The sequence below is a fragment of the Periplaneta americana genome, chromosome 8, assembly GCF_040183065.1.
Source record: "Periplaneta americana isolate PAMFEO1 chromosome 8, P.americana_PAMFEO1_priV1, whole genome shotgun sequence".
NCBI lineage: Eukaryota > Metazoa > Arthropoda > Insecta > Blattodea > Blattidae > Periplaneta > Periplaneta americana.
In genome coordinates, this window is record NC_091124.1 from 23,696,184 (window position 1) to 23,721,394 (window position 25,211).

Here is a 25,211-nt window from a genome sequence, read left to right on the forward strand (position 1 = left end):
AATGTAGGCTACCTTTACCTGCAAGAGGAGATATCGGAATATGGTAACCTATTTCCATATTCTCTTTGGTTTCTTAGATTGACATTCCTTGCTGAAATTTTCGAACACTTAAACACTTTGAATAGTAGTTTGCAATGCCAAGATGTTAATATAACCATAGTCAGGGATGAAATCAACGGATTTATAAAGAAACTTGATTGCTGGTCAACATTAATTGAGGGGGAGAGAGAGACTTTCTAGTTTTGTATAGACTGTAGTTTAATCTTTGGTTCAACACTGAGATTATATGAATTGACATTCTTATAATTTTACACGTGTGTGTTTGTGTGTTCACAGATCTGGCCTGAAGATGAATATGAGCTGATAGAAGTGGGCAAGCTCGTACTGGACAGAAATCCAAGCAATTATTTTGCAGATGTTGAACAGATAGCGTTAAATCCCGGTAACTTGGTTCCAGGAATCGAACCCAGTCCAGACAAAGTTTTACAAGTATGACACATTTCGAATTATGTCTCTGAAATACACGAAGCATTTTGGGATTAGACATTTTCTGAACTCATTCTTCTTGAAGTTCACTGTATAACATTTACTGATGAGAACTTTAAAAGTGGAAACTGTTAGAAGCCTTGACATTGTATTTATGGTAGAAAACTTAATTCACCCTAGGGAAACGTCCAGTACTGTTTTAGCCCTGATAGCATCGACTGAATTAGCTGTGGCGTTCGTCTGCTGCTTTGTCTTTTGTGCAAAGGGGATGTTTGGGTGGTAGTGGAGATGATTTTATGTTGCAAGGCAAGGCTATCATTAATGACACTGATGGTTTTATATATAGAAAATCAAGGAAAAATTCGAAAAAAAAAAAAAAAAACGAGCAGAGCGAGTTTTTCAACTTCCGAGATTTTGTAATGCATTTCACAAACGTGTATTGTACATACTTTTTTGCACAATCATATTTTTAAAATTGCAAATACAGTGTATTTTCCATTGAAAATTTAGAGCAATATTACTCAAAAACTTTCGCAAAATTATACTGTAATGGTAATTAATTAACAATAAGTGCACTGTAATGGGTCTATTTCAGTATAGTTTTATATTATGAAGAATGGTTTTCCTAGGAACAAGTTTCTGTGTGGGAATTCTAACTTCCAAGGCCTAACAATAACACGATTGTGCAAAACAAATTAATCAGTGGAGAGTTCTTCTGATCCCACTGTGCGTTTCGAAACGGATGAGGAACAGCCAGCAGAAGTGGATAATGAAAAAAAGAATATCTATAATCCTACCATTCCCTATTACCTCAAAAAATACCAGCTAAAAGAGCTTGAAGTAATCGGACTTCTGGTTGGAGCAAGAGGTGCCGCTACTCTCTTCATGAAAGATGTGTTTAAGAGGCTTGGAATACCCACATCTCTTATTCCGATTGTAACCTTAGCTGCATTGAAAAGATCAATTGCTCTCCTGAAGAATCACCTACAGACATGGACAAATTATTAACAAAATTGACGATTTTTATGATAATTCTGTTTACAAAATTTCACTTTTCAATTTAGACTACAGTTGACAATTTTTCATATTTCCATCATTACAGTAGACAGAAATATGCAAAAATGTCATCTGTAGTTTAAATTGAAGAGTCAAGTTTTGTAAAAATATATAATAAAAATCTTCAATTTAGCTAATAATTTATAAATTAGCAAAAATGTCAACTGCATTGAAGAGCCAAATTTTGTAAAAATATAAAATAAAAATCTTCAGTTTTGCTAATAATTTGGAAAGATCCAAAATGTCAACTGTAGTCCAAATTGAAGAATCGAATTTTGTAAAAATATACAATAAAAACCTTTAGTTTTGCTAATAATTTGTAAATATGCAAAAATATTAAATGTAGTCCAAATTGAAGAGTTAAATTTTGAAAAATATACAATACAAATCTTCAATTTGGCTAATTATTTGGAAATACACAAAAATGTCAACTGTAGTCTAAATTTAAGAATCATATTTTGTAAAAATATATAATAAAAATCTTCAATTTTGCTAATAATTTGTCCACGTCTGTATATTCGAAATCAAACTAAGTTCAGTAGCATTCTTTACTTTTTTTGTAACGCTTACCTTTCTAAAATTAGATATATTTTCACTAATATAAAAAAAAAATATTTGCAGTTATGTACTTGTAGGAATTTCATTGTTAAAACAAAATCAATGGTTTTTCATGAACTTGTAAAAATTTCTATGGTTAAGTACTCTTTGTCCCTTGTGGCAGCTCACGAATGGTGAGAAGATATATAAATATAACCATGCAAAGGAAAAGTGTTCACCTTAGAAGGTGGAACTCGAACTCCTATTAAAATATTGTCGTATGTCGAAAATGACATATTACTTTCGTAAATTATTTACAATGCTATTTTACTAGTTGGAGGTACGAGATAGTAATAGTGCTAATAATTAAATAAGTAAATTTATCAAATGTTTTGGTACCTAGTTATTAAAATACTTTCTACAGCAGTTTTTTACTAGGAAATGGCGTAACTTCACATATCACAGTTTTCGAGTTATGACACTATTTTACTGAGAGTGCGAGCTGTCGTAACTCGAAGTAACCGAAATCACAATGATGAAATTTCCATTAACAAACCGGAAGATTCTTAGTATGAAAAAAAAAGGAACGCAAGACATTTCACAGCGACCACCGAAAATAATTCATTCTGCAGACAAAGAAGTTCCCGATACCTAAATAACAACAACATAATAATAATAATAATAATAATAATAATAATAATAATAATAATAATAATGTTAGTAATATTGTTAAATAATGGTAATACAAGATTAACCATACCAGGTTTCTAATAAATATTGCCATTCTCAAGTCTGGAAAAGTTTGAAAGAATTTGTTATCCATGCTTCAGTGGCCATCACCAGTGTGAACCTTCTTTTACCTACTCCGCAATTTACGTGCACTCATGCCGTCATCAGTTTGCTCCGCAATTTACATAGTGCTTTAACGACCGAACTAATCTTATTCCTGAATCTACAAATTCCACACTGCACTGATCCGTAGTCAAGTTACTGCCCTTGAATTCTTTCTCCAGTTATTTATTTCACTATTTCTTGTTTTATTTTTTAATATACCCTTTCTTTCTCCATTCCTTCATTTCTAAATTTCTTTTTTCTTTTTTTTTTTAGGTATTTGCTTCTTACCTCCATTTTTCTCTTTTCTTCTTTCTTTTTCAAGTCTCTTTCTTTCTGCATTTCTTGTCTTCTCTATGTATTTTTCTTTCTTCATTTCTCCTTTCTTGCTCTATTTCTTGACTTCTCTATTTCTTCTTTCCTATTTCAATGTTTCCATTCTTTCCAGATTTCTTAGTCTATCTTTTCATTCTTCCTTTCTTTCTGAATTTCTTTATTTATCTATTTCATTTTTTTCATTTGTGGTGTTTCCATTCTTCCTCCGTTTCTTGATTTTTCCTTTTATTCTTTTCTTACTTGGTTTTTCCTTTCTTTTTCCATTTCTTGATTGCTCTATTCGTTCTTTTCTCTCTAAATTTTTGCTTTCTACTTTCTCTATTTGTCCTTCCATTTTTTCATTTTTCTTTTCTTCGTACTTTTTAAATTTTTAATTTAGGTTTTTATTCTCCATTTCTTAATTTTTCTATATATGGGGTAGTTTGAAAGAGAAATTGTTTCGCACACATTAGAGCAACTATAGGCTAATATTGAACATGAAATAAAAATTTCAATTCATGAGCTTAGACGAGCGAGTGACCATATAATATTCTCGCGATATAAAGCTTCTATACGAGCAGAAAGACGACACTTTCATAATCCATTTGTGCTTCCGCCGCTGTAGACAGCATGTTATCACAGTCTAGTATATACTCAATACGTAGTAAATATGTATCCAAAGATAGTTGCTAACCACTAGGATCGCTAATATAGCCTCATTACAGATAATGAGAAATAGTACCGGCATAGTCTATTGTTCCTAGCACCCTCACAACCTAAGCTTCGTAACTCTATATACTAGACTGTGATATTACAGGCTGATCTCGACCTGTGGCTCGGTAACCAGATCCTGTGTTACGGCAGCCATATATACTGTATTAAGGACCTTGTATTTTATAATTGACTAGCCGTACCCGTGCGCTCCGCTGCACCCGTTAGAAATAAATATAAAGTAATTACATAATTAAAATAGGACATTTGATCCAGGGAACATTCGTGTTTGATAGAAGGATAAATCATTTAATATGTTACTTAATTTAAATTGTATTTAAAATATTAAAATGCGATCATTTTGATCCAGAGACCACTCATTTGGTGCAGTGACAATTCCTTTAACATGTTTCTTAATTGTTATTACCAATTATTTTTGGAAAAGCGAAAATTAACAGAACAATTTTGGCTACAGATTTATTATTATGTTTATATTATATTATATTATGAAAAAGTGTGTTGATAACGGATGTACTCGAATTAGAATGTTTTTAATTTGTTGTGGGAGCTCTTCAATCTCAGGAGGAACAAATTTTATTTTACAACAGCGCAACATAATCTGCTTGGCTCATTACCCAATTTTTTGCATTGTATTTATTGCATATGTATTTTATGTATTTTAACACGATTCAATTGAGCATAGTTAAAATTTGAATTATAAAATAATGGATTGCTAAGCTAACGTACTATTACTGCATACTAAATCAATACACTCTCGTTGTTCGTTAATTCTCTGAGATAAAAATAAATATGTTCATAAACATTATTATAAGAAATACAGGAAATGAATATACAGAATAACCTATCAAGTTTTCTGTGCATAAGAAGCTATTTTAATCTTACCTGTCCTCAATTCACTCACAAGGTACTGTAATAATAACATTATAGCATTATGTCCATCCAGAGAAACAACACTTTCCAATGATGAAATAATAATTAATTATACAAATCGGTTAATTTAGCTTCTGATATTACTTCATACAAACACAGAAACATTGTCTGTAGGCTATGTTTCATAGCTTTCGATTGTTGTGTCCAAGGTCCCTTACAGACGAAGTCATTTGTTTTTTATTTCAATACACCGCCTTAGATGGCAGTTATTTTAATTTTAAAACTAATTTATCTCATTAAATATCAGTCCTATCAAAATTTTTCAGAGAATAAAACTTATCTGAAATCAGTTTTAAAGAAACGTTTGTTATGTAGCATAGTTCACAAAAATCAATAATAAGCGAGATATTTCGAGTTATTTAATTCAGGCCCCCTTATAACCCCCCTTTTAAATAACATATTTTGAATGCCATATAGCCTATAATCTAAGTTACAACGAACTTAATTTATATTCCAATTTTCATCGAAATCGGTTCGGCCATTATCGCGTGAAAAGGTAACAAACATACATACAGACAGGCAGGCAGACAGACAGACAGACAGGCAGACAGACATACAGGCAGACAGACATACAAACAAAAATTTCAAAAAAGCGATTTTCGGTTTCAGGGTGGTTAATTATATATGTTAGGACCGATTATTTTTGGAAAATCGAAAATTACCAGAAAAATTTCGGCTACAGATTTATTATTAGTATAGATGATTAATTCTGGAGCAGTTAATGTTAAGAATTCAATCATAGCACGAACTTGACAGGTGGCAGTTGGCAGTATTGTACATTATCAACCCATATTTAACTGGATGAGAACACGAAGCGATACCTGGCTTCCCACTGATTCACTTTAAGATCCTTGGTAGTTTGGTGGTTTTCGATCTGCTCTTAGTTTTCCAATGCACATCGCAGTAATGCAGTCATAAGCATTGTACTCATTTTTTCTTTACAGGGTCGTCTGTTAGCGTACACAGATAGTCAGCGCCATCGTGTGGGAGAAAATTATTTGCAGCTTCCTATAAATTGTCCATTCAGCGATGGTGTAACGAATTACCAGCGTGACGGACCCATGGCATTCTACAGCCAAGGGAGTGGACCCAACTACTACCCAAACAGTTTCAATGGGCCTACGCCAAATCCATGGGGTGCTCTCAGCACCTTCAATGTCTCAGGAGAAGTCAAGAGGTTGGCTATATTGTTTTTTAATAATAGAATAACAGTGCATAAAAGATAAAGAAGAGTACTTGCTTGCAGTTTGAGGGAAGATGAATCAAAAGGAATCATAATTGTCTTCAACTTCGTTCTACTTCTCATCTATCTACTCACTTCTCTTTTATCTCCTACTACTACTCTTCTACCTCCTTTATTTGCCTTCTACCTCCTCCTACTTCATTTCTACCACCTTCTGCCTTCTCATACTTCTCATCTACCTCCTCCTACTTCTTTTCCACTTCCTCCTCCTCTCCTACTCCTTGTCTGCCTACTCGTAGCTCTCATCTACCTCTTCCTACTACTCTTTTACTTTCTCTTACTTCTATTCAACCTTCTTCTCTTCTATCGTATTGTACTTCTCTTCTACCTCCTTTTACTTCTCTTCTAACTCTCTTCTATCTCTTATTTCTTGTCTATCTTCCTCTACACCTCTTCTACCTCCCCATACTTGTCTTCTATTTTCTTCTCCTTTCCTATCAACTGCAACTTTTCTTCTACCTCCTTGTACTTCTCTTCTACTTTCTCGCACTTATACTTTCACTTACACTTTTCACTTTTCTTTTACCTCCTCGTACTTTCCTTCTACCTTCTTCTACATCATCTCTTCTACTGCCTCGTATTTTTCTTCTGTCTTCTCCTTCTCTTCCACCTCCTCTCAGTTCTGTTCTACCTTCCTGTACTTACATTTTTTATACCACTGTTCTTCCTCATTCAGCTTCTCTTCTCTCTTTTCCTATTTTTCTACCACCTGTTTTTCACTGCTTCCTCTTACACCTCTTCCTATCATCACTCCTCCCCTATTCCTTTTTGGATTTTCATTTAATTTTCTTTTGTTTCCTGTACATCCTATTTTTTGCCTTCTCTTAGTTCTGTTCTATCTCTTCCTAATTATCTTCGACTTCCTCTTAGTTCTTTTCTATTTTCTCTACGTCTGTTCTACCGCTTGTTATCTTGCCTATTGTTACTTCTGTTCTTTTCTATCTTCTCCATCTTCTCTTTTACTTGTCACTCTATATCTCTCCTTTACCCCACTTCTTCATTTTCTCCTATTTCTATCCCTCTGATTCCTTCTTGCAGTAGTGATTCTGTTTTTTTTATTTTTCTATCCTTTGTATTCCTTCTTTTTCTACCTATCCTTTTTCTCCTCTTTCTTCTCCCAAGTTCCTTACTTCTCACCCTTGCATGGCTCTTATTACCTTTCTCTCTTTTCTCTTTCTCGTATTACTTCTCCTCACCCTTCTCTTACTTCTCATGTTCCTGCATGACTTACTTAATTTTGAAGGATAAGTTATATAATCTTGCATTTCTTTTCTTTTATAAGGGGGAAAGGGATGCAATCTTATGTTTTCTTTCTTTTGAAGGGGATGTAATCTTATGTTTCCTTTCTTTTTCAAGGGAATTTAATCTTATGTTTCCTTTTTTTTGAAGGGGATGTAATCTTGTGTTTCCTTTCTTTCTTAAGGAGATACAATCTTATGTTTCCTTTCTTTTTCAAGGGGATATAATCTTATGTTTCCTTTCTTTTTCAAGGGGATATAATCTTATGTTTCCTTTCTTTTTGAAGGGGATATAATCTTGTGTTCCCTTTCTTTCTTAAGGAGATATAATCTTATGTTTCCTTTCTTTTTCAAGGGGATATAATCTTGTGTTTCCTTTCTTTCTTAATGAGATATAATCTTATGTTTCCTTTCTTTTTCAAGGGGATTTAATCTTATGTCTCCTTTCGTTTTGAAGGGGCTGTAATCTTGTGTTTCCTTTCTTTTTGAAGGGTATATAATCTTGTGTTTCCTTTCTTTTTGGAGGTGATGTAATGTTGTGCTTCTTTCTTTTTGGAGGTAATGTAATCTTGTGTTTCCTTCCTTTCTTAAGGAGATAAATTTTATGTTTCCTTTCTTTTTCAAGGGGATTTAATCTTATGTTTCCTTTCCTTTTGAAGGGGATGTAATCTTGTGTTTCCGTTCTTTTTGGAGGTGATGTAATGTTGTGCTTCCTTTCTTTTTGGAGGTAATGTAATCTTGTGTTTCCTTTCTTTCTTAATGAGATATAATCTTATGTTTCCTTTCTTTTTCAAGGGGATTTAATCTTATGTCTCCTTTCGTTTTGAAGGGGATGTAATCTTGTGTTTCCTTTCTTTTTGAAGGGTATATAATCTTGTGTTTCCTTTCTTTTTGGAGGTGATGTAATGTTGTGCTTCTTTCTTTTTGGAGGTAATGCAATCTTGTGTTTCCTTTCTTTCTTAAGGAGATATAATTTTATGTTTCCTTTCATTTTCAAGGGGATTTAATCTTATGTTTCCTTTCCTTTTGAAGGGGATGTAATCTTGTGTTTCCTTTCTTTCTTAAGGAGATATAATTTTATGTTTCCTTTCTTTTTCAAGGGGATTTATTCTTATGTTTCCTTTCCTTTTGAAGGGGATGTAATCTTGTGTTTCCTTTCTTTTTGGAGGTGATGTAATGTTGTGCTTCTTTCTTTTTGGAGGTAATGTAATCTTGTGTTTCCTTTCTTTCTTAAGGAGATATAATTTTATGTTTCCTTTCTTTTTCAAGGGGATTTAATCTTATGTTTCCTTTCCTTTTGAAGGGGATGTAATCTTGTATTTCCTTTCTTTTTGGAGGTGATGTAATGTTGTCCTTCCTTTCTTTTTGGAGGTAATGCAATCTTGTGTTTCCTTTCTTTCTTAAGGAGATATAATTTTATGTTTCCTTTCTTTTTCAAGGGGATTTAATCTTATGTCTCCTTTCGTTTTGAAGGGGATGTAATCTTGTGTTTCCTTTCTTTTTGAAGGGTATATAATCTTGTGTTTCCTTTCTTTTTGGAGGTGATGTAATGTTGTGCTTCTTTCTTTTTGGAGGTAATGTAATCTTGTGTTTCCTTTCTTTCTTAAGGAGATAAATTTTATGTTTCCTTTCTTTTTCAAGGGGATTTAATCTTATGTTTCCTTTCCTTTTGAAGGGGATGTAATATTGTCCTTCCTTTCTTTTTGGAGGTAATGCAATCTTGTGTTTCCTTTCTTTCTTAAGGAGATATAATTTTATGTTTCCTTTCTTTTTCAAGGGGATATAATCTTATGTTTCCTTTCCTTTTGAAGGGGATGTAATCTTGTGTTTCCTTTCTTTCTTAAGGAGACATAATTTTATGTTTCCTTTCTTTTTCAAGGGGATTTATTCTTATGTTTCCTTTCCTTTTGAAGGGGATGTAATCTTGTGTTTCCTTTCTTTTTGGAGGTGATGTAATGTTGTGCTTCTTTCTTTTTGGAGGTAATGTAATCTTGTGTTTCCTTTCTTTCTTAAGGAGATATAATTTTATGTTTCCTTTCTTTTTCAAGGGGATTTAATCTTATGTTTCCTTTCCTTTTGAAGGGGATGTAATCTTGTGTTTCCTTTCTTTTTGGAGGTGATGTAATGTTGTGCTTCCTTTCTTTTTGGAGGTAATGCAATCTTGTGTTTCCTTTCTTTCTTAAGGAGATATAATTTTGTGTTTCCTTTCTTTTTCTAGGGGATTTAATCTTATAATTCCTTTCCTTTTGAAGGGGATGTAATCTTGTGATTCCTTTCTTTCTTAAGGAGATATAATTTTATGTTTCCTTTCTTTTTCAAGGGGATTTATTCTTATGTTTCCTTTCCTTTTGAAGGGGATGTAATCTTGTGTTTCCTTTCTTTTTGGAGGTGATGTTATGTTGTGTTTCCTTCTTTTTTTTTTTTTTTTTGAAGGGATGTAATCTTGTGTTTCCTTTCTTTTTGGAGGTGATGTTATGTTGTGTTTCCTTCTTTTTTTTTTGAAAGGGATGTAATCTTGTGTTTCCTTTGTTTTTGGAGGTGATGTTATGTTGTGTTTCCTTCTTTTTTTTTTTTTTGAAAGGGATGTAATCTTGTGTTTCCTTTCTTTTTGGAGGTGATGTTATGTTGTGTTTCCTTCTTTTTTTTTGAAAGGGATGTAATCTTGTGTTTCCTTTCTTTTTGGAGGTGATGTTATGTTGTGTTTCCTTCTTTTTTTTTTTTGAAAGGGATGTAATCTTGTGTTTCCTTTCTTTTTGGAGGTGATGTTATGTTGTGTTTCCTTCTTTTTTTTGAAGGGGTTGTGATCTTGTGTTTCCTTTCTTTTTGGAGGTAATGTAATCCCGTGTTTCCTTTCTTTTTGGTGGAGATGTAATCTTGTGCTTCCTTTCTTTTTGGAGGTAATGTTATGTTGTGTTTCCTTCTTTTTTTTTTTTGAAAGGGATGTAATCTTGTGTTTCCTTTCTTTTTGGAGGTGATGTTATGTTGTGTTTCCTTCTTTTTTTTTTGAAAGGGATGTAATCTTGTGTTTCCTTTCTTTTTGGAGGTGATGTTATGTTGTGTTTCCTTCTTTTTTTTTTGAAAGGGATGTAATCTTGTGTTTCCTTTCTTTTTGGAGGTGATGTTATGTTGTGTTTCCTTCTTTTTTTTTTGAAAGGGATGTAATCTTGTGTTTCCTTTCTTTTTGGAGGTGATGTTATGTTGTGTTTCCTTCTTTTTTTTTTGAAAGGGATGTAATCTTGTGTTTCCTTTCTTTTTGGAGGTGATGTTATGTTGTGTTTCCTTCTTTTTTTTTTTGAAAGGGATGTAATCTTGTGTTTCCTTTCTTTTTGGAGGTGATGTTATGTTGTGATTCCTTCTTTTTTTTTGAAAGGGATGTAATCTTGTGTTTCCTTTCTTTTTGGAGGTGATGTTATGTTGTGTTTCCTTCTTTTTTTTTTTTTTGAAAGGGATGTAATCTTGTGTTTCCTTTCTTTTTGGAGGTGATGTTATGTTGTGTTTCCTTCTTTTTTTTTGAAGGGGTTGTGATCTTGTGTTTCCTTTCTTTTTGGAGGTAATGTAATCCCGTGTTTCCTTTCTTTTTGATGGAGATGTAATCTTGTGTTTCCTTTCTTTTTGAAGGGGAAGTAATCCTGCGTTTCCTTTCTTTTTGAAGGCGATGTATTCTTGTGTTTCCTTTCTTTTTGAAAGGGATGTAATCTTGTGTTTTCTTTCTTTTTGAAGGGGAAGTAATCCTGCCTTTCCTTTCTTTTTGAAGGCGATGTATTGTAGTTCCTTTCTTTTTGAAAGGGATGTAATCTTGTGTTTCCTTACATCTCTGAGCAGTATTGTAATTGCGGGGGAAACCTATATCATTATAACCGTGTGTGCTTTAAATATGTCAGGCAATACACTTCTAGTTGAAAATGTAGCTAATCAACAGGCAAAAAAAAAAAAAAAAAAAAAAAAAAAAATGTATTAACTCCTCGTACTTTGTACTACCGTTTATGTTCAACATTTGGTTCGTCTTCTGTAATTTATACGTTCGAAATGTTTGGCTGCGTGTTAATGTTTGCAGATATTGGCGTTAAGATATTTTTCGGATTCTGAAAGATTTGCCAGAATTCTGCTGTTCATTTGGAAGAATCTGTAATGCGAAGTTACTTCTTATGGATAATATGATGATAGGCAGAGATTGTTAAATGGAAGTAATAAATTGAAACGGTGCGGAGGCTAAAGAAAGGGCACATAGACGCAAATAATGTTTGAAATTTTCTACTTGAAAAAATAAATTAGTTTGTATCTTTATGACTATAATTCTTACATTCTGAATTACTTCTAAGCATCCTAATTATATTAAATTTATTTTCTTGATAATTAATACATTTATTTTATAGAAGGGTTTTAAAAATTTGTCTCGCATCCCTTTTCCACCAAACGGGCACTGAAATAAATTAAAGTTTCAGTAAATACAAAAAAATATTTATTCAGGTAATTTAATTATTGCTTTTAAAAATTAATACCAATTTTAAAAACATTTGTAAACAGTGTAATAAACCAGTATATAGAACTTGTATGTCATCTTCAATATCAGAACTAACTTCTTTTTTTCTGAGGCACCTGGGTCTGTATCTTCTCCGTACTGATTTTACTCGTATCACATACAATAAGTTCATAAAACATGCAATAGTCCTGGAGGATAGCTACCATAATTCTGCAACAGAAATCAGATGTGCAATGATTCATTCAAACTGCTCTCTTGGCCTCTACAATTGCTTGATTGGAACAAAAATTACAGAAATTATAGAGAAAAGAATGGCAGATAGTTTAAACTGATGATGGGCGGATAAAATGAACATAAGCCTAAGTGCCCTTTTTCTAGCCACCATCTTAATTGTAAACTTCACTAGACCATTGGTTGCGGTAGAGAACTTCGTCGCCGTTTTAAGTGTCGTCGCTCAATATTTTTCTCGCAGGTACGATGACAGTGATGATGATAACTATAGCCAGCCTGCCATGTATTGGAGCAGTCTATCTGCAGAACACCAAGACCGGTTGGTGCAGACAATCGCACTGTATTTGAACCGAACACTTCACAGCATACAGGTGAGGACAAAATTAACTTCTATGCATTTACAGTTGTGACAGATTTGATAACTTGTACCAACAGAAAAAGAAAAAAGTTTCAGAAAGAAATACGATGGCATTGTAAGAGTAAGTAAAAATCTTAGAACACAGGTCAATGACTTACGTAGATGCAATTTTTCGTATAATCGGCATCAAGTGACATCTTTACAATACGTCAGTCAGATGACTGACTGATCTATAGTCGCGACGCTGTTTGCTTACGTCTTAGGAAGTGAAAGCTCTATAAAGTCTAGGGAGGTAGTATCGTTCGCCATTTTTGTTCTTTCGTTGCCGAGCTACCATACGAGAAATCTATTTGCCACATCGTTAAATATTATCATGTTGTAGCTCTTATGATAATAAATCAAACGCACTGTAATTGAGTAAATAATTGAGCGGCAAATAATGTCTTCGTGTGCTTTCTGCGAACTCCAACGAAAGAGCCAAAATGGCGGGCGATTATATTAACTATTTATCGAGCCTTAAGAAATGAATATCGTCTTCATCAGCGAATCACAAGACGCACACGTTTAAATGTAGCCGAATTGCAACGCGATTGGCTGCCGGAAATTAGAGCGACGGGACTTATAATACTTTGTATGACCATTTGGAATTGTGACGACGGTAGAGACGTCTTCGGGCGTTTGCAAATCTGAAGTCGGTAACAACATTTACTATCTTTGATAACACAATCCCAAGGGAAAAAATGGAACTCTCTGCATCAAAATCCACAGTTAATTCCCGATTTACCACGAAAATCGTCTGTAGCTGCATTTAGATTGGCAACAGGCCATGATTGTTTGGCCAAACACCTGCATAGAATTGGAATATATCAGTCCCCTAACTGCCCATTGTGCAGCTCAAACCAAGAAATGGATTCGGAACACCTCAAAATCTGTGCTTCAGTGGCTGGTCATGATAATATCTTTGAAAAATATTGGAGTGCAAGAGGTCAAATGACTTTCTTGTCAAACGCCTGGCATTAGAAAACAACAACAACATTTACTATCTTTCCACCCACTCCTTTCTTTTTTTTGCTTTGTCGATAACAATATTCATTACTATAACAGACCAATTTTATTCACTACTTTAATGCACAGTAGCAGTAATTTATATTGCAGGCCTATTATATTTTTATCTTCCTTTTCCCAGTCCATTTGTCGGTAACAATAGTCAATAGTTCTCAGCTAGGTATTTCGAGTTAGAAAGGGGGAAAGGGTATATTCCTTATAATTCTTAAGGGTTGATATGTCTTACATTATACCTGTTGTTTTATTCTTTTCAACAGACATCAGGTAATGAGTTGATATTTACTTACTGATTTTATAAATGGAAATGTATTTACTGAAATTGTAAATATAAATGAAATCTAATAAGAATTATTTGATATAGTTTTCACATATTATGACTAAGCTTATTGTCAGGTGAAATGATCGATACTCTTCAAGCAAACAAATGCGAAAGAATTAAATACTTAATATGTGTAGGCTCAAATAGAAAGGACCCGGACTTAGAATTTTTCCACTTCCCGAAAGATGTTGAGAAGTATATAATTGTTTACTTAATGTATATCTTTAAATTATTTCTGTATCCGCACCTACAGAGAATAATACAACCGTGTTTTTGTTTTTAGGTGAACCTGACACTGAAACATAATTAGACGTGCCTTTTAATATCGCAATAGTCAGACAAACTGTACACTTGTTTTATGATAATGTCAAAAAAGATTTTTATATGGTGTCATGGACTTCATCTAATGGTAATTTAATTGGGCCTTGACAACCAGACACAGAGCATGGCCTTGGTTTTCTGTGACATGCTGGAATGATAGACAACATTGTCGTGGTTTTTCTTACATCCCTAATAAATAACACATATTATGTATTTAATTCGGTCAATGTAGAGCATCCACCGGCTACTGAACGAATGTTGCACACTTTTGTCACTGCCAGTGTTGCGCTGTAAACCAATTTTCATTACTTCTATCACAACCACAACACATTTAAGATCTTACTGTACCATATATAGAGAATTATTACTACATTAACACATTTAGTACATCACGAAACATGTAAAATATTATTATTATTATTATTATTATTATTATTATTATTATTATTATTATTATTATTATGAAAGTCGCCGTTGCTTCTTGAAATTAGTAGTATTAATACGATCCACTTCCACTAGATGGAAACCGACACGATTGGCAGAGCCGGCAATACATGAAAACGAAATAATACTGTCAGGAATGTTACTACAGGTGTGTAGTATTATGTGACATTTAGGTTAGGTTTCATTAGGTGCGTATTGTGTGACAGATTAGCTTAGGTTTGATTACGTATGTAGTATTATGAGAAAGGTGAGGTAAGGTTTGATTAGGTGTGTATATTATTGCTATGTTGGCAACACTGAAACCCACTGTTACATTAAATAAATATGGCGGTATTCTTCGTTCACGCATGACGATTTTCGTATATAGGCTAAGTAAGGTACGTATTTAGGATGGGCTTACAGCTCTCCCAGTGATCATATCAATTATCTACTACTCAATACTTTAAATCCAAGGCATTTTGAAGGTATTTTATCAAGTTCCTGTAGTGGCCGGAACATAAGTAACATTTACCTTTAATTCTTTTGCATTTGTTTGCTTGAAGCGTATCAATGACTTCCCTTTGTAATAAGCTCATAATATGTGAAAATTACCTCATAATAATTCTCATTATGTTTCATTTATATTCATAATTTCATAAAAGACAGTTTTAACAAGAAAGAAGATACCGTGGCAATATTTATTGACTTTCAGTTAGCATATGACTCTGTTTGGAGAAATAAATTATTACTAAAACTCCAGACATTAGGTATCTCCAGCAATATGTTCAGATGGATATCAGAATTCCTTAGTCAAAGATTCATTGCCACTAAATTCAATAATTCATTTTCTAGTTACAGACAAACATATCGAGGTCTACCTCAGGGCGCTGTCCTCAGCACAACTTTATTCAATATTTATATAAATGACTTACCCTCCCTATTAGAGGAATCAAACATGAAAACAGCACTATTTGCAGATGATATAGTTTTGTGGACTTCCGGATCTTGCAGAATAGAGACAAAATTCAAAATTCTGCTCTTAACCCTTCGTTACTCGCGTTAAATTCCGTAACGCCAGTACTCACCTGGATTACAATGGTAATCCACATTTGTTTTTGTTTACAGACAAGGTTTAAACATTGGAATTAGATTTAAATGTTAAGAAATATATTGTTTTCAGTTATTACAGTAATAAGAATAGATATGGTACGCATAACGGAACGTATTAAATATAAATATTAATAATGAAATGGATAGCACACAAATTGCATTCAAGTGACATGTTTGCATAATATTTCAACACTGGTCGTGTCTTTGAGTCATAATTTATTGTTGCATCATAGTTATGAGTTAGTTCACTATCATCATAATTATGTAGGTTATCTAGCATTGTTGCTCACTCGATGTTTGAAGGTCATCTGAACTCTTGATCTCTCTTAATCTCTCCCACGGGAAACGCAAGTTCACTACTGCTGACCTTACTTACGTCATATTTGATAACCGAATACCTCACTCAGGGGTGTAGCAATGAAAAAATTCAGGGATGTAACAATCATTCTCACTTCACTTGCAATATTTTACAGATGTTTTTGTGTATTGTAAGAAGGATATTGATGCACTTTCATGTTTATGTTTGCATTTCACACTTTACACACGTGAGTCTAATCTACATCTGATTCAATTATCTGAGTAGGCCTATGCATTTCTTCTACACAGTTCAAACAAATTACATCTGAATGAGTAGGACAAATTCTCTTCAAGCACTGGGAACAAGATTGTCTTGTGCTCTTGTTTCTTGTTCTACCACACATGTAGCACCTACCAATACCTTCTGGCCGTGTTCCTTCTTCTTGACCTGTTTGTGGAATGCCTAACAGTTGCTCTCCTCTTCTCTTTATTTCTCTTGGAATTGTCTGTTGGGTGATACGCTCGGAAATTAGTGGCTTCATTAGGTCCAGAGCAAGGGTTTTTAGGAAGTTTTTCCGTAGAATTTTTTGTTTGTTTGCAGAATAAACAACAAGAGCATTGACACCTGCTATGTTTAGTAAGTCAAAGAAAATAGTCAGAGGCCAGCGGCGTGAATTTCTGCTTACATCATAGGCTGAGCATAACTGGTCCAGGACATCCACAGCACATTTAGTTCTATTATAGAAAGATATTATTTCAGGTTTCTGGCTTCCTCCTGTTTCCTCATCCATTGCCGTATCATAATGCATGGTTGATAATGCTAACACTGTTTTGTTTTTCTTTGGTACATACGAAATAATTGTGCAGTTTTCATTGAATCCAAACAATGTACAGTTAACTTCCCTGTCTTGAGTAGTTGTGAAATGAGGAGGGATTTCTCTTTTGTTTTTTTTCAAGGTTCCTACAAGTGTAATTTTGTCATTTTCTAGAAGATCTAAACACAGAGGTATGCTCGTGAACCAGTTATCGGTGGTCACATTTCTTCCTGTTCCTTTGATGGGATGAACCAGCCTCTTCACCACTGCATGTGCACTGTTACTTTGGTGAAATGGACCATCTGGTTGAATACCAGCATAAATTTCCAAGTTATGAGTGTAATATGTTTTCACATCCACCATAGCAAAAATTTTGATCCCATATTTTGCTGGTTTAGTAGGTATATACACTTTCATGGGACATCGTCCTCTGAATGCAACCAACTGCTCGTCTATAGTTACATATTCGCTTGGAATGTAGCACCTTTGTGAATTCTGAACAAATAACTCGAACACTTCACGTACAGCAGCCAGTTTATCAATTTCTTTCCTTTCCTGCCTGTCATGAATGTTATCAAAGCGTAGACATCGTAACAAAAATTGGAATCTATTGTAGGTCATAGTCAGGTAAATTGACTCTATACCTGTTCCATTTTTATCCCATAGTTCTCTTACGTTCAGTCTTCCCGATTTCAAAGCACCGGCAAGATACAAAATACCTAAGAGTGCTCGAATTTCAACGTCATTTGTTAATTTGCAATCTCTGTCACGTCCGTAATTACGCTTCACTTTTTCAATATAAATATTAGTACACCTTACTATTACATTGATTATTGTCTGATCAATAAAGCAGTCAAAACACTCTGTGTGTGTCCGCGCATTTTTTGCAGCTCTTTTAGGGCCCGGTAAATGAATCACTATATTTTGTGCTCTTCTTCTCCCTCGTAGAGATACTGGTTCTTCCTGCCAAATTGTAGTGTTGTCTCTTCCCGTATAGCAGTTTCCATCATTTATAGACATTAGTCTTTCATCACCATCACCATCACCATAATCATCATCCTCCTCCTCATTGTCTTGTTCTGAATTAGAATCGTGAACTTCATTCAAAAGATCTTCTTTGTTGCTTTCATCATCACTTTCATTTTCAATGCCAACATCCAGATCTTCATCTAGCCACTTGCAAATATTGCTTGTATTTTCCGTACCCATTGGAGCCAACTACAAAGAGGATGGAACGATATCACACACTTTTTTCATAAAGTTCCTGCATTGCATCACTCATAACCATATAAAAACTATTTCACTTACCTGAGCAAGAAACTGACGTCAGTACTCGCGTGGATTACAATGGTAATCCACTCGGAAAAACTGCGTATAACTTGATAAAACTCCGTATAACTTTCCAAAGCGTTGCGACAAATACGTCTAAACACCAGTAATGCCTCACTTAGACTGTGACGAGAAATTGCATTGACGCTCAGCTACGCAGTGCTGAAGGCGGTGACGTAATACAGGATTAAATATCAGTGGATTACTATTGTAATCCACGCGAGTACTGAAGGGTTAAAGCTCTAAATCAACTACATGAATGGAATGCGTCAAATTTGATGACACTCAATTTAAGCAAAAGTAACTACCAAATATTTTCACTCTGTAAAAAAGAAAGAGAATTCAATATCCAATACAATGGCCAACACCTTCCTAGGACTTATGGATCCAAATATCTTGGAGTTATTTTCGATAGTAAGTTAACATGGAGCAACCATTTGAAATACATTTCTGAAAAAGCTCGTAAAAGATTCTCCCTTCTAAAAGACTAGCAGGAAAGAAATGGGGATGCTCTAGGAATACTTTGAACACTACATACAAAATATTTATACAGCCAGTGCTGACATACTGCGGAGAAATTTTAATTACTTCACCTTTCATAAGGTGAACATAGAATATGTTCAAAACAAAGCTCTCAGACTGATTACTGGTGGAATCAAAACAACTCCAATAGATTCTATGAGATTCCTCACTAATATTAACAGCATCAAAATGACAATTGAAGAAAAAGCACTGATTCAATATGAAAAACTTATCAGATTACCAGGAAACAATTGGCATTCATACAGTCCTCTCTGTAGATTGAAAACTCAAAAACGTTTCATATCCATTGTTCAAGAATTAAAACAGAAAATCAATATCCCGAATTTAAAAGAAAACTTACAAATTAAACCAAACCCTTTAACTCTATTAAATATAGAATATAATCTCAATTTAACAGAAGAAATACTGAAATCAAAAGTAAACACTGAAATACTGAAACAATTGTCTTTAGAGACAATTAATATTAGGTACCCTCCACAAAACTGGCTTCATTTATACACTGACGGATCCTTGATCTCCAGAGAACAAGGTGCCGGTGCAGGTGTTACGTACTGTCTCTTCTCACTTTATAGATCACTTGGATATGGAACAACAAGTTTTGATGGTGAAATCATTGCAATAAGTGAAAGTCTCAGGAATCTTCTATGCCACATCAATAAATTTAAGAATGCAGTTATATTGTCAGACTCCAAAGCAGCTATTCTATCAATCGTCTCTAAACACACATCTTCATCTCAAACAGCAGAAATAACTAAAATGCTCTCTCAATTAATATCACTCAATAAAAGAATTGTATTCCAATGGATACCATCCCATTGCAGAATCCTGGGAAACGAGAATGCGGATGCTTTAGCAAAGAAGGGCAACACTGCTACTTACAGACCTGTTACTAAATCTACGTATTACTCTGTGAAGAGATTTATTAGATCTACATACTTGGACTTCAACAAACAAAATTTGATAACTCAATCCCAAGAGAAAAAATGGATCTCTCTGCATCAAAATCCACAGTTAATTCCCGATTTACCACGAAAATCGTCTGTAGCTGCATTTAGATTGGCAACAGGCCATGATTGTTTGGCCAAACACCTGCATAGAATTGGAATATATCAGTCCCCTAACAGGCCATTGTGCAACTCAAACCAAGAAATGGATTCGGAACACCTCAAAATCTGTGCTTCATTGGCTGGTCATGTTAATATCTTTGAAAAATATTGGAGTGCAAGAGGTCAAATGACTTTATTGTCAAACGCCTGGCATTAGAAAACAACAACAACATATTTATAATTTCAGTAAATGCATTTCCATTTATAAAATCAATAAGTAAATATCAACTCCTTACCTGATAGTCTATTGATAGAATGAAAGAACATGTATAATACAAATCTAGCTTTTCTGGTGAAGCTCCCCGTGAAGCAGACTTGAATAATTTCAAGGGGAAAATTGTTCACGTATAATACACATTAGCAAAAGGCGGAATAGTAATGTCCTTTTGGTACTGTGGTGTGTGAACTCAGACGTTGAAATTTGTATTTCAAATGAAAATACGACCGCCTATGTTTACAGTAGAATCCAAATTGTTTGCTACCTATTGAGGAATAATTTCAAGAATGAAGAAATATTGAAGGCAAACGCCGCTGGATGTCTGTTTCACGTAAGAATTCCTCCAATAGGAGCTGCATCCCCCTGGGTCGCCAGCTCATTTATTGTACTACTCAACATTAAGCATAGATGTCTCTGGTAGGAGATAATAGCTATATGTAGTTTGACTGTCGACCGCTGGTGGCGCTAATATTAACGTCACATATTTTATCAGTGCAGTGACACTGAATGATAGTGAAAGAAGGAGAAGCATTTAAAATGTATACGATCGCGTGTTCTTTTCAAGGGAATTTGGGGATGAGGAGGAAGTATCTATGCGAGCTTCAGGCTCGTTGCACACTGGTCTCACTCCGATTTTCACGCTTTCGTTTGAAGTAATGCAAGAGAATTTTGAAGGAAAAAAGTCGAAAATGAACATAAGTTAATAGTTACTGGATGAGACGAGAAAATATCGTAAACACGACTGAACAACAGCAGGAAAGACTGGTCGAAGATGTTAAAAGCCTCGGCAGAGGAAGTCATGAGAGGGGTGGCTCTGTCATCTCTAAACAAGTGATCCGACTTCTTGCACTGGGTGGACACTGTGTTATCTTAGTAGTGGTAAAAAAGATGATGATGATGATGGTGATGATCAAGCATGTCGAATTCAGTTGAAGGGGAAAGTATGACGTCAATCTCACTAGAAAACTTAGACACGATTGACGTCCTGCATCGCTCTCGATAAAAAAACTTGCTTCAGTGCCGGGTAGAACATAAACTCATGTTGTAAAAACAAGCACCACTTTCAAAATAAATTAGAGCAAGGTTGATAAGTCCATGCACAAACCATTGAACATTTCTCTACTTAGTGATTAACTATTCGCAGACACCTATTGTTTTGCACTAATTTACTGGATTGTGTTAGTACTTAGACAAGATGACAATCATTTAAGCTCATGCGTGCAGCTAATTTAGACTACACTGATTGATTAAAAAGAAATACTGTTCACAACAGTAATATGTCGACACAAACATGGCTATTATACTGTACTCCAACCACGAGAAAGTCTCCAAGGAATGAAACGAAGTGGGGAGATGCTGTGAATGAATGTTGATGTCATAAGATGTCATAAGGTCACACAAGTGGGTACTCGTATCTCTATTGGCTATCTTTCAAAGCACAAACCATAACATTGATATACATATTTTATACTACCCTAGTTACAAAATTAGATCACTGTTAATCTCCTGGTCTTTTAATTCCTCCATACAGGAAATAACATATTGTAAATTTATTTCAACTCAACAACAATGTAATTTATTGTCACAACAATAGGATTTGCTCTCCGCACAGCAACACAGCGTTCGTTATTGCACTCCACAAACGACAATGACAATTGACTTGGACTATTACGAACAACAATGAACTGTTAATCTTAACTAATATTTACAAAGCACTATTTACAAATCAGAACTGTCAGTTCTCAGTTCACAGTTCTTCTAGCTCAGTCACTAAAGTTCACAGTATCTCGAACCACAGACCTTCAGAGACAGTCCACTGTACTCGAACTCAGGTCCTTCCAACTGCGGTCCACTGCACTCGAACTCAGGTCCCTCCAACTGCGGTCCACTGCACTCGAACTCAGGCCTTCGGATGCTGACACAGTTGCGGACGCACACTCGAGTCGAACTCCGGTACTGGCTTGCTTGCTCTGGCTTACTCACTGAATGGCTGAATAAACTGAAAACTGCTCAAGTTCGCCCGCGTTTCTTCTTTTATAGCAAAATCATAGTTGCAAGAAATTTCTACGGGTGTGCAGAAATAGCTCTCTCGAATTATCTGGATATCTCCACTTCGACGGACTTCTGGAAGAGTCGGGAGGGTCCGTCCCCCCTTCACTCCGCACGCAGCAGTTGCGCGTGCACCCTCCCCTCATCGCGTTGACGTAATACACCCCCTCTGCCCTTCAGCATGCAGATGCTCCCCGTACCAGCGTTTGGTCTGCCGCGCGCCCTGTCGGACGCGTGTTCAAACCCCGTTGCAGCTGTCACAATATGCAGGAGAGTGCATAATTTTTAAACTCTAATATTATCTATCTACTTCGATCCAATAGATGACGCAATAGTAAGTACATTCCTTTCACGGTTTATCTCCTGGTTGGAGAACAGTACGCATTGCAACATTTTTCACGTGAAGATACTTTTCTGTTGCCAATAACTAGGACATAAATTTCGGCCACCTTTTCACAATGTTTTTATGTATGTATTTATTCACACTGCAAATATGTATATACCCGGTGGCAGTGGTAACTAATTACAGTAAATAATGACAATTAATAATAAACACAACTAATAAAAATACAATTAATAATAAATTAATAATAATAATAATTTTATTTTTATTTATTTACTTATATTTAATGTGCTGTACAACAGCCAGTGGCCAATTACAGTTCAGCACAAAGAATATAACAAAAACAAATTACAAAAATAATTATAACACATAAATACAATTGCAATTAATTACAATAATGACGATGAATGGATAAATAATGGATGAATTTAAAATACATAACTAAGAATACTATGAGACAATGATAATTGAGTATAATGCCTAAAAGAATACATAAATGATAAATCGTTGCCAAGAGCAAACTAAGTCTATACATTGAAGGGATCGAATTCGCAGCCGTGCATGTTGGCATTTTAATGCATTTAGAGACTGGTGAAAGAAATTTCGAATTTGAATATAGAAAAGTTTATGGGCTCTCATATCTTTTGTTGGAATACGTAAGGTAATATTGTTTAAGAAAGAGTCACAGGATATATAACCTTTGAGAACTTTACAAAAGAACAGATAATCTAGCTCATGGCATCTAGCATATAGATTTTGACAATTAAAATATTCGCATTTTCTCTCATAACTGTACCCGGAATTAATGGGCAGAAATCTGAATGAACATAAAGATATAAATTTCCTTTGTATATTTTCTAATTTAGCCGAGTCCGTAGTTGTAATCGAGTTCCAAGCTACAGATGCATATTCGAGTTTCGATCGCACCAATGTATAGTATAGCATTAAAAGAGAATTGGGCGTGGAAAAAGAATAGGTTATTGAATTTAAATACTATTATAGTCACAATCATGCCATGGTATGAAAGAAAAATTTCACAACCTCGAGCGGGAATCGAACCTGCGACTTCCTGTTCTCCGGTCATACCATGACATGATTGTGACTATAATAGTATTTAAATTCATTAATATGTCACATCAACGGACGTGTATACGTCACCAAACATCGTAAGATGAAGATTAATAAGTTATTGATCGTATTATTCCTAATAATAATAATAATAATAATAATAATAATAATAATAATAATAATAATAATAATAATAATAATAATAATAATAACAACAAGAGCATCCTAAATTAAATGAAGTACGGTCACTTAAGATAACGTTTAAAGTAAATCTAATTTGTATCTTGACCCTTAGTTCGAACTAAAGCTCACGAGTATGCTATGTTTATACCTGCACAAGTACATTTCATCACTAGACTCATTCCGCTGACAACTCACTCACTGCACTGGAACTGTGACACATTTCACTGATTCTATCCTGATTTTACTAACACCTCAAAAACATTTCACTGTAATAGGCCTACTTCACACTGCCACTATAAACTATAAAGCTTCACTGACAGAAACACACTTCACTTACACAACACAGTTCACTGACACTACACACTTCTTCACTGATACAACACTTCAAATAACAAAGTATCAATTACACCCTTTAAATAGTGAAACTGTTGGTAATATATTGGTTAAACATTATGTCATTTATGAAATTAAAGAATCGGTAATAAAAACAAGATAAGCAGTACAACAACAATTTTACATAATTACGTACCTGTAAATTTGTTTTTTCTATAATCTTTACCATGTGCAGCATTGAAATGAAGTCTTATATTATAATACCGTATATAACGAAATTGAACGGAACAAAATAGAGAATTAACTTTATTATCTTCTTCAACAACAAAATAGCCATCATTGATTAAAGTTCTCGTTAACACTTTGTTAAAAACATATAATTTACACTGTCACACGTTAAAAGTGTTAAAATTGTTTAAAAAGGTATTTACCTTCGACAGACGGCCCGTTTCGACGCTATTTGTCGTCGTCTTCAGTGTCTCTTGAACCACTGCTGATTTTGGCTCTGCGATGTGCAGTTGTCGATGGTAGGGGTGGGGGTGTGTTGTTCCTATGGTGGGGGTTGGTTGTCTGTATGTTATGACGTATTATGATGTCAAACAATGTGTGCGTATTAAACTGTAGTTGCGTATTAAGTATGTAATGTGGGTGTGCTATTGTATTCTTATATATTTCGTATTGTTCTAGGATATTTAACTGTAAACCTTTTGGTGTGATGTGTAAAATTTCCATATCTGTTTCTATATTATTGTAGTCATGATTATTGTCGATAATGTGATCTGCGTAATTTGATGTAATAATACAACACAGAAATTCTTAAACAACCACACTAAACATTCAAATATATATAATTCAACTGGAGTTTACAAATTAAAATGCAATAGTTGCCCACATTTTTACATAGGACAGACAGGAAGATCCTTTCATACAAGATACAACGAACATATTAAAGCTATAACCAAACCTTACATTACATCAAATTACGCAGATCACATTATCGACAATAATCATGACTACAATAATATAGAAACAGATATGGAAATTTTACACATCACACCAAAAGGTTTACAGTTAAATATCCTAGAACAATACGAAATATATAAGAATACAATAGCACACCCACATTACATACTTAATACGCAACTACAGTTTAATACGCACACATTGTTTGACATCATAATACGTCATAACATACAGACAACCAACCCCCACCATAGGAACAACACACCCCCACCCCTACCATCGACAACTGC

At 34.4% G+C, this 25,211-nt stretch overlaps 1 protein-coding gene across 1 annotated transcript in view; it reads left to right on the forward strand.

Annotated features, from left to right (window-relative positions):
- Window positions 1-25,211, forward strand: part of LOC138704583 (uncharacterized) — a 321,702-nt gene that overhangs the window by 21,781 nt on the left and 274,710 nt on the right. The window contains exons 6-8 of the mRNA XM_069832631.1: window positions 337-489; window positions 5,832-6,064; window positions 12,321-12,450. Of these exons, the coding sequence (XP_069688732.1) occupies window positions 337-489; window positions 5,832-6,064; window positions 12,321-12,450 (516 nt within the window). The remainder of the gene's footprint in view (window positions 1-336; window positions 490-5,831; window positions 6,065-12,320; window positions 12,451-25,211) is intronic.